Raw genomic sequence first — 10728 nt, 5'->3', positions numbered from 1 at the left:
CCCAAGCGATCCTTCTGTATGCGGGAAAGACAACCCATTAAAAACAATTAGAATTACAGAGGAAGATAACACAGCCAATAACAAGGACCCTGTATAGTGCAAAACATTCCAGTTACATTCTGTAAAACAAGAGAGGTCTGTAAGCAAGAAGCGAGCCGAGCTCTGAATCCCATCATTCAATACACTGCATTGAGAGTGAATCTGTCACTGGCATTGTTCCACTCCGAATCTCATCATTCAATACACTGCATTGAGAGTGCATCTGTCACTGGCATGGTTCCACTCAGAATCCCATCATTCAATACACTGCATTGAGAGTGAATCTGTCACTGGCATTGTTCCACTCGGAATCCCATCATTCAATACACTGCATTGAGAGTGAATCTGTCACTGGCATTGTTCCACTCCGAATCCCATCATTGAATCCAGTGTAAAGCGGTACAGCAGCTCAGAACTTTGTAATGATACTGAATCTGTCACTGACATTGTTACAGAGCTTTCTGTAGGTTTCCAACTGATCATGTTTGTATGCAAATGCAAATATTTATTGCGGCAAAAAAACACAAAATAATTTCCGCAAACGCCCCCCCCCCCCCCCCCCCCCTCATTTTCACAGCATCCCCAAAGTGCAACTTCTGGAAGCAAACCAGACTCCCCCCCACCCCCCCCACCCCTCCCCCTCCCCCTCCCCTTCCCCCTCCCCCTGCCGACTCCCAGTGAGTGACCACTGTTTCACTATCCGAAGTCTTACTTCGTGAGCCAGTGGCAGACAGATTTGTGTGCGTCCCTGCATACCGGCTACAGTCTACTGGGATTACCATTTACCCTTCCATGTCCACAGCAAGGTATTCACAAATCTGTATTCCAGAACAGAGGAGGAAAAAAAACGGCACAGTGCTGTATCCTCAGTACACAGTTCACTGCAGGATAAGATCATGTGCTGATTTAGCTTGCGCCCCCTTCAGGATGCTTACTTCTCTGCGCACGTCAGCACCCCTGCACCACACCGCTGGCCGATTGTAAACTCAGAGCTGGATCAATGGAAAAGGCAGAAGACCTGGACATGAATAGCAAGCTGGGCTGCTCACAAACCCTGAAACAGGGGAAGCAACTGCAGAGGGGCAGTGGGTGGGGCAGAAAAAATAATCAAAGAGAGAAGAGTGCGGGCCACCCAGATCACATGAGGCTCTTCCTGTTGGTAGTCTGCTCGGGGCTCTTGAGTCTGGGGGAGAGCGAGTGGGACGGGCCCAGCTGCTGGTACAGAGCCCGGAGCTCCTGCACCTCCCCCAGCACCTCTCTGGCCTGGCCCCAGGTGCACACTGCTTCCTGCAGGAGCCGCTCCGCCTCCGAGTCCTTCGCTGCCTTGCCCTTGCGCCCCTGTTCCTGGAGTGTAACCTGGGCCAGCAGAGCCTGCGTTCTCTCCAGTTTGTGGGCTATGAGCTCCTGCAGCTGGCTGAGGGGGGGCCCAGCAGGGGGGCTGTGCTCCGAGCGGGACAGGATCTCGTCCAGAGAGGCGCACTTGTTCTTTTCGCTGGGGCAGAGTTTTTTGCCGGCCTGCGGGGTGTAGGGCCGGGGGTCATCCTGCTGCTCCCTCTCCCAGGTGATCTCGCTCCTCCGGGGCAGGCTTTCGGATCGGCCCCCTTCTCTCTGTGGGACGGCTCTCTCGCAGGGGGACTCTTCTTCCTGGATGAGGTCCAAGGTCAGCATGCCGTCTGACGTGGAGGTCGATGCCTGCAGACAGACAGAGAGGATGGGGAGGTCAATCGCAGCTTCCTAATGGAATATCACACGATTTGCACTGTATCATTGCAGTCCCCCCCATGCTTTTCCCATGGTTATTTTTTCTATAAGTTAACTGCTCTCAGTCAAACTAGGTCTTATATGTAATTATTTACTGTATTATTTATTTTGCTCTTATTTGAATTGGATCTTATTTGCTATTGATTTTTATTGTATTTTATAACTTATCTGTAATATGATATTCGGCAGTGTAATATTCTGCAATGTGATATTTTGCAATGTGATACTATGTAATGTGATATTTTGTAATGTGATACTTTGTACTGTGATATTTTGTAATAATTGTAAGTCACCCTGGATAAGGGCGCTTTACAATGCTTGCCTGTGCTTTACAATGCTTGCCTGTGCTTTACAATGCTTGCCTGTGCTTTACAATGCTTGCCTGTGCTTTACAATGCTTGCCTGTGCTTTACAATGCTTGCCCGTGCTTTACTACACTTTGCTAGGCTTGTACTTTTCTTAGGCTCATGCTGACACATGCTGGTCTAACTGTAGGCCTCCTGCACAAGTTATGAGACATTCTTAAAGTCACCTTTAGCCAAAGAAAGGGGAAGGGATCTTTTCCTGCATCGCATCAGTCAAGTCAAATAGTAAAAGACAATGTTTGAATGACTCCTTCACATCATTTTTGCTCAGATTTGTGGCTCCTTTTAGTACCGCTTCTGGTCATTGTAATAGTATAACCAGGACCGGGTGTTTGTCAGAGGGTGGGAGGGCGTGTGCAGGTGTGTGTGTAGGGGAGGGTGCGAGGGGTTCGTACCACGGCCATGAGATGCCCGCGAGTGGGCGGCCGCCGGGTGTGTTGGATCTTGGCTCGATCCCTGGTTGGGTGGGCGAGGAAGCTGTCTTCTTCCACTGTGACCTGCCAGGAGAAACGGGAACGTGAGAGAATTTACAAACGAAAGGAGACCATTCAGACCATCAGTGCGAATTAAATCCAACTATATTTAAAAGTATGGCTGCTGTATATCATTACTTAATCACTGCCCTGAGAGGTAGGGGGCGCTATGAGGGGAAGGGTTACCTCGTCCAGGATGCGGTTCTTGGCCCGGGTGATCGCTCCGTTCACGGCATTGATCCAGGATTCCTTCTCCTCAGGACTGACTGCCAAGAACACTAGGTTAGGAACCTGAGAGACAGAGACAGAGAGAGAGAGAGAGAGAGAGAGAGACAGAGAGAGACAGAGAGAGAAAGAGAGCAGCTTCAGCACACAACTGTGGACAACATAGGGGTTTTGGAAATATATACAGATATATATATATATGTTTCAGAAATCTATTTTATTGTAGTGCTATAAATACTAAATATAACCTTTTTTTTTAATTTAGTAGTTGCCAATTGTTTTTAGCATTTCTTCTCCCAATTTGGAATAGAGAATTATTGCTACCACCCCTGCGCTTATCGTTAGCCGACCACTTCTTTTTCACACTGCAGGCCCACCATGCAGCCACCTCAGAGATTATTATTTATTTCTTAGCAGACGCCCTTATCCAGGGCAACTTACAATTGTTACAAGTTATCACATTATTTTTACATACAATTACCCTTTTATACAGTTGGGTTTTTACTGGAGCAATCTAGGTAAAGTACCTTGCTCAAGGGTACAGCAGCAGTGTCCCCACCTGGGATTGAACCCACGACCCTTCGGTCAAGAGTCCAGTGCCCTAACCACTACTCCACACTGCTGAGATAAAGCGTCAGAGGACAACGCAGCTCTGGGCAGCTTACAGGTAAGCCTAGGTGAGCCTAGGACACCGTGGCCGACCTAAGCCCCCCTCTGGGAACTCCTGTCCACGGTCGGCAGTGGAATAGCCTGGACTCGAACGGGCAACGTCCAGGCAATAGGGCGCATCCTGCACTCCACGTTGTGGATCGTAATACCAATCCACAAAAAGGAAGACAAAACCGAACCAGGTAACTACAGACCAATAAGCCTGACTTCTATTATATGTTAACTTATGGAAACTATAATAAGATCCAAAATGGAAAATTACCTATATGGTAACAATATCCTGGGAGACAGTCAGCATGGTTTTAGGAAAGGGAGATCGTGTCTAACTAACCTGCTTGACTTTTTTGAGGATGCAACATTGATAATGGATAATTGCAAAGCGTACGACATGGTTTATTTAGATTTCCAGAAAGCTTTTGACAAAGATTAATTCTCAAACTGAACGCAGTAGGGATTCAAGGAAATGCATGCACATGGATTAGGGAGTGGTTAACAGGTAGAAAACAGAAAGTACTGTTTAGAGGAGAAACCTCAAAATGGAGCGAGGTAACCAGTGGTGTACCACAGGGATCAGTATTAGGTCCTCTGATATTCCTTATCTACATTAATGATTTAGATTCTGGTATAGTAAGCAAACTCGTTAAATTTGCAGACGACACAAAAATAGGAGGAGTGGCAAACACTGTTGCAGCAGCAAAGGTCATTCAAAATGATCTAGACAGCATTCAGAACTGGGCAGACAAATGGCAAATTACATTTAATAGAGAAAAGTGTAAAGTATTGCATGCAGGAAATAAAAATGTGCATTATAAATATCATATGGGAGATACTGAAATTGAAGAAGGGATCTATGAAAAAGATCTAGGAGTTTATGTTGACTCAGAAATGTCTTCATCTAGACAATGTGGGGAAGCTATAAAAAAGGCCAACAAGATGCTCGGATATATTGTGAGAAGTGTTGAATTTAAATCAAAGGAAGTAATGTTAAAACTTTATAATGCATTAGTAAGACTTCACCTAGAATATTGTGTTCAGTTTTGGTCACAACGTTACAAAAAGGATATTGCTGTTCTACAAAGAGTGCAAAGAAGAGCGACCAGAATTAAAAGAGTTTAAAAGGCATGTCGTATGCAGACAGGCTAAAATAATTGAATCTATTCAGTCTTGAACAAAGAAGACTACGCGGCGATCTGATTCAAACATTCCAAATCCTAAAAGGTATAGAAAATGTCGACTCAGGGGACTTTTTTGACCTGAAAAAAGAAACAAGGACCAGGGGTCACAAATGGAGATTAGATAAAGGGGCATTCAGAACAGAAAATAGGAGGCACTTTTTTACACAGAGAATTGTGAGGGTCTGGAACCAACTCCCCAGTAATGTTGTTGAAGCCGACACCCTGGGATCCTTCAAGAAGCTACTTGATGAGATTCTGGGATCAATAAGCTACTAACAACCAAACAAGCAAGATGGGCTGAATGGCCTCCTCTCGTTTGCAAACTTTCTTATGTTCTTATGCTCTTATGTTCTTTACCGGATGCACCACTCAGGAGCCCCCCACTTAAAAGAATCTTAATAAATGTAATACTGCAGACATTAAGAAAGACTTCTAGTGGAAACATTTGTCGTAGAATTTATTACATTTCTTTTAGTATTTCTATTGAATACATTGATAAAGAGTTTTTGTGGAAAGTGCTTTTTAACTTTAGAATTGCGTACTTTTCTACGTACAGAGTCTGTACGCAGTACGCATAGAGTCTGTACAGAGGACGCGTACAGAGTCTGTACAGAGGACGCGTACAGAGTCTGTACAGAGGACGCGTACAGAGTCTGTACAGAGGACGCGTACAGAGTCTGTACAGAGGACGCGTACAGGGTCTGTACAGAGGACGCGTACAGAGTCTGTACAGAGGACGCGTACAGAGTCTGTACAGAGGACGCGTACAGAGTCTGTACAGAGGACGCGTACAGAGTCTGTACAGAGGACGCGTACAGAGTCTGTACAGAGGACGCGTACAGGGTCTGTACGCAGGATAAGAAGTGTGGGAATCCTGACATCTCCTAACAGTGGTAGAATTCTCCTGCATGATTAATTACGCTTTTTACAGTTATAATGGTAATAAACTCCACTAGCCCTGCACCCAGTCCTGGGTTTCACAATTACCCTCAGTTATGTATATTATTTACCAACCCTGTTACATTTTAATATAGCTGCAGGAACCATGTCTATACCCTATAGACACTGTGTGACTCACATGCATTGTGACTGCATTGCATTTCCAGTGCTTGTGTTTCTAGATTGCTCTGTGGGACGTGTGTGTTAGTGAGAGCCGCTGAATTTGCAATGATCGGGTCTGGCTGCAGATCTTCCCCTCCTACGCGTTTCTTTCCTCTGGGATGGGCGGTCCTGCTATTCCCAGGCACGGTGCCTCGTTATCTCTGGATCTCCCTCACACGAGCACTGGCACTCACACCAACGATCACTGCTGCTCAGTGCAGCTGTGAGGGAAGCATTGAGTCACTAGCTGTGCAAAGGCATGCTGAGAGACTGGAGTCTAGCTTTAGTTATAGGCAGACCCTTATCAAACTTTACCACACTGAAGGCACACAGTAATCTTGCAGGTTCCCTGGGGGTTTACCATAGTGCATTGACCACACTTTACCTTGGTTTGTCATGTTGTTAATATGCTTTACCATACCTCTCTGCGCTTCACAATACTTCCCTATGCTTTACCAGACCTCTCTGCGCTTCACAATACTTCCCTATGCTGTACCATACCTCTCTGCGCTTCACAATACTTCCCTATGCTTTACCATACCTCTCTGTGCTTTACAATGCTTCCCTATGCTTTACCACACCTCTGTTCTTTACAATGCTTCCCTATGCTTTACCAGACCTCTCTGCGCTTCACAATACTTCCCTATGCTTTACCAGACCTCTCTGCGCTTCACAATACTTCCCTATGCTGTACCATACCTCTCTGCGCTTCACAATACTTCCCTATGCTTTACCATACCTCTCTGTGCTTTACAATGCTTCCCTATGCTTTACCACACCTCTCTGTGCTTTGCAATGCTTCCCTATGCTTTACCAGACCTCTCTGCGCTTCACAATACTTCCCTATGCTTTACCATACCTCTCTGTGCTTTACAATGCTTCCCTATGCTTTACCACACCTCTCTGTGCTTTACAATGCTTCCCTATGCTTTACCATACCTCTCTGTGCTTCACAATACTTCCCTATGCTTTACCAGACCTCTCTGTGCTTTACAATGTGGAGCAGTGTGGAGTAGTGGTTAGGGCTCTGGACTCTTGACAGGAGGGTCGTGGGTTCAATCCCAGGTGGGGGACGCTGCTGCTGTACCTTTGAACAAGGTACTTTACCAAGATTGCTCCAGTAAAAACCCAACTGTATAAATGGGTAATTGTATGTAAAAATAATGTGTAAAAAATAATGTAATTGTATGTAAAAATAATGCGATATCTTGTAACAATTGTAAGTTGCCCTGGATAAGGGCGTCTGCTAAGAAATAAATAATAATAATAATACAATGCTTCCCTATGCTTTACCATACCTCTCTGTGCTTTACAATGCTTCCCTATGCTTTACCATACCTCTCTGTGCTTTACAATGCTTCCCTATGCTTTACCATACCTCTCTGTGCTTTACAATGCTTCCCTATGCTTTACCATACCTCTCTGTGCTTTACAATGCTTCCCTATGCTTTACCAGACCTCTCTGTACTTTACAATGCTTCCCTATGCTTTACCGTACCTCTCTGTGCTTTACAATGCTTCCCTATGCTTTACCAGACCTCTCTGTACTTTACAATGCTTCCCTATGCTTTACGTACCTCTCTGTGCTTTACAATGCTTCCATATGCTTTACCACACTTCTCTGTGCTTTACAAGGAATTGCAAGCACTGCATGGTGAATGACAGCTTCTAATCGTTGCATATTACTAACGTAAAACTAACAAGTCAAGAGTACTATTGTTTTCGGATAGACATCCTAGTTTAAAATGAAAATACAATATTTGACACATGTGTTTACCGTATTCCTTCGCATTTAAGACGCCCTCAAATGTAAGATGCAGCCCACATTTCCCACACAAGGTTATTGCACCACAGTCACAGCTACACCGGTGGGCGCTGAGCGAGAGCTAGCTGTGTTTACATGGAGGAGGAGAGTGTCCGCTCCACAGGATAACTCCCACGGAACCCTTTACATGCCAGTCAGCCACACTGCTGTCTGTGTGTTCAGGCAGTCACAGCTTAATACACGCATCACTATATTGTACTCGAATTGAAGATGCAGGACATTTTTGAGAAGAAAAAAAATTGGTTTTAAAAGTCTTAAATTCAAAGGAATTAAGGTATTTAAAGGTAGAAGCAGGGCTTCTGTTTTTCAGGTTTTATTAATTGTATTTTTCGGGTTTTATTAATCGTATTTTTCAGGTTTTATTAATTGTATTTTTCGGGTTTTATTAATCGTATTTTTCGGGTTTTATTAATTGTATTTTTTCAGGTTTTATTAATCGTATTTTTCAGGTTTTATTAATCGTATTTTTCAGTGCTTATTTTTAGTTATTTTCAAGTTTTATGTAAATCGTTTTTTTCGGGGCTTTCGTTTTTGATGTACTGTATGAAATTTGTGTTTTCGGTTACTTTCCAAAATGCTTGAGAATTTTTTTTTCTGTCAAAATATGTATAGTAGTAACTCAACAGTACTTGCACACTGAAGCAGTCCCTTCTTTCCTTTGCTGTCTTCCACAACAAAATCCCAATGGTCACGGGCACATTCTTCTGGGGTTTTTGTGTGTAGGCATTTTTGTACAATTCTGTTTTAAATCCTCCGTGTCTTAACTGTAATACAGCTCGAAATCCCGCTAACAAGCCTCCGTTCCTGATTGGAATCTTGTTTTAAATCTCGAAAGCGGAGTCTCCAATAGAAATGTAGGAATGTGCTGTCACTCAGTAGTTGGGGTGGGTTTAAAGTATTCAGAACTAATCAATGATAGATACAAGTCAGGAAGGCGGGACATTGCCCAGCAGCGCTGGGAAATGTATTTATTATTATTTTTGTAGTAGGTTTTATTTTTTAATGGGAAAAGGGTAAAGTCAATGTGAATTGATTAACCATTTCCACAGTTTTTCCAGTGTTTATTGGCTATCCACCGATTTCATTTTTTTTTTGTATCGAGGGTGTTTTATCGGGTTTTATCGGTTAAAAACAAAAATCATAGGTATGCACAAATGTATTTTAATTTTAAAATAGGATGCCTATCTGAAACAATAGTGCAGTGTGGGTAACAGAATGCAAAACAGCATTCCAGGGCAATTGTCACAAGATATCACATCATTTTTACATACGATTACCCATTTATACAGTTGGGTGTTTACTGGAGCAATCAAGGTAAAGTACCTTGCTCAAGGGTACAGCAGCAGTGTACCCCCTGGGACTGAACCCACGACCCTCAGGTCAAGAGTCCAGAGCCCTAACCACTACTCCACACTGCTGCCCATAATGGTTAAGCAGCTCAGTGTTCTCTACAGTATCTGTAGTGTTCCTGATTGCTGTGATGGTTTGATAATGGTTAAGCAGCTCAGTGTTCTCTACAGTATCTGTAGTGTTCCTGATTGCTGTGATGGTTTGATAATGGTTAAGCAGCTCAGTGTGCTCTACAGTATCTGTAGTGTTCCTGATTGCTGTGATGGTTTGATAATGGTTAAGCAGCTCAGTGTTCTCTACAGTATCTGTAGTGTTCCTCATTGCTGTGATGGTTTGATAATGGTTAAGCAGCTCAGTGTTCTCTACAGTATCTGCAGTGTTCCTGATTGCTGTGATGGTTTGATAATGGTTTAGCAGCTCAGTGTTCTCTACAGTATCTGTAGTGTTCCTGATTGCTGTGATGGTTTGATAATGGTTAAGCAGCTCAGTGTTCTCTACAGTATCTGTAGTGTTCCTGATTGCTGTGATGGTTTGATAATGGTTAAGCAGCTCAGTGTGCTCTACAGTATCTGTAGTGTTCCTCATTGCTGTGATGGTTTGATAATGGTTAAGCAGCTCAGTGTTCTCTACAGTATCTGCAGTGTTCCTGATTGCTGTGATGGTTTGATAATGGTTTAGCAGCTCAGTGTTCTCTACAGTATCTGTAGTGTTCCTGATTGCTGTGATGGTTTGATAAAGGTTAAGCAGCTCAGTGTTCTCTACAGTATCTGTAGTGTTCCTGATTGCTGTGATGGTTTGATAATGGTTAAGCAGCTCAGTGTTCTCTACAGTATCTGCAGTGGCTCCCGGTTGCCGGTAGGGTTTGGTAACGGGTCCCCTCTCACCGTGTTCCCCGGCTCTCTGCTCCTCAGCAGGGTGAACTTGCTGTGGTTCTTCTTGCTCCGGCTCCTGGATTTCCGCAGCTCCTCGGATTTCTCGTAATCCGTCAGGTCAAACACCTCCTGGATCTTCTTCTCATCCTTCACCTGCAAGAACAGTTCACAGTTCAGACCAGAGCAGTCAAACATGATCGGTCAAGAACAACAAAACACAACTCCAGAGGAACTCTACATGCACTTCACATCCCATAGGAACTCTACATGAACTTCACATCCCATAGGAACTCTACATGAACTTCACATCCCATAGGAACTCTACATGCACTTCACATCCCATAGGAACTCTACATGAACTTCACATCCCATAGGAACTCTACATGCACTTCACATCCCATAGGAACTCTACATGCACTTCACATCCCATAGGAACTCTACATGAACTTCACATCCCATAGGAACTCTACATGAACTTCACATCCCATAGGAACTCTACGTGCACTTCACATCCCATAGGAACTCTACATGCACTTCACATCCCATAGGAACTCTACATGCACTTCACATCCCATAGGAACTCTACATGAACTTCACATCCCATAGGAACTCTACATGCACTTCACATCCCATAGGAACTCTACATGAACTTCACATCCCATAGGAACTCTACATGAACTTCACATCCCATAGGAACTCTACATGAACTTCACATCCCATAGGAACTCTACATGAACTTCACATCCCATAGGAACTCTACATGCACTTCACATCCCATAGGAACTCTACATGAACTTCACATCCCACAAGAACTCTACATGAACTTCACATCCCACAAGAACTCTACATGAACTTCACATCCCATAGGAACTC

General features: G+C 44.0%; 1 protein-coding gene across 1 annotated transcript; it reads right to left on the bottom strand.

The window, feature by feature from the left end:
- Positions 1 to 705: 705 nt before the first annotated feature.
- On the bottom strand, positions 706 to 10065 carry LOC131728573 (pleckstrin homology domain-containing family O member 1-like). The gene is made up of 4 exons (XM_059019588.1): positions 9868 to 10065; positions 2825 to 2929; positions 2561 to 2662; positions 706 to 1731 (listed from the first exon to the last, which is right to left on the bottom strand). Exons 1-4 carry the CDS (start codon positions 10048 to 10050, stop codon positions 1177 to 1179), a joined length of 945 nt encoding a protein of 314 aa, XP_058875571.1. The 5' UTR covers positions 10051 to 10065; the 3' UTR covers positions 706 to 1176.
- Positions 10066 to 10728: the final 663 nt, after the last annotated feature.

Source organism: Acipenser ruthenus, unplaced genomic scaffold, assembly GCF_902713425.1.
Source record: "Acipenser ruthenus unplaced genomic scaffold, fAciRut3.2 maternal haplotype, whole genome shotgun sequence".
In the NCBI taxonomy this organism is placed as follows: domain Eukaryota; kingdom Metazoa; phylum Chordata; class Actinopteri; order Acipenseriformes; family Acipenseridae; genus Acipenser; species Acipenser ruthenus.
Note: the sequence above shows the minus strand (reverse complement) of the source record. Positions and strands in the feature narration are given on the sequence as shown.

What these genes read in the sequence shown, in the direction of transcription:
- LOC131728573 (XM_059019588.1), bottom strand. Translation starts at nt 10,050, where the DNA reads ATGTTTGACTGCTCTGGTCTGAACTGTGAACTGTTCTTGCAGGTGAAG. An exon ending in GCAGAGAGCCGGGGAACACG is followed by an intron (nt 2,930 to 9,867) that starts GTGAGAGGGGAC and finishes TCTGTCTCTCAG; the next exon opens with GTTCCTAACCTAGTGTTCTT. An exon ending in AGAACCGCATCCTGGACGAG is followed by an intron (nt 2,663 to 2,824) that starts GTAACCCTTCCC and finishes TTCTCCTGGCAG; the next exon opens with GTCACAGTGGAAGAAGACAG.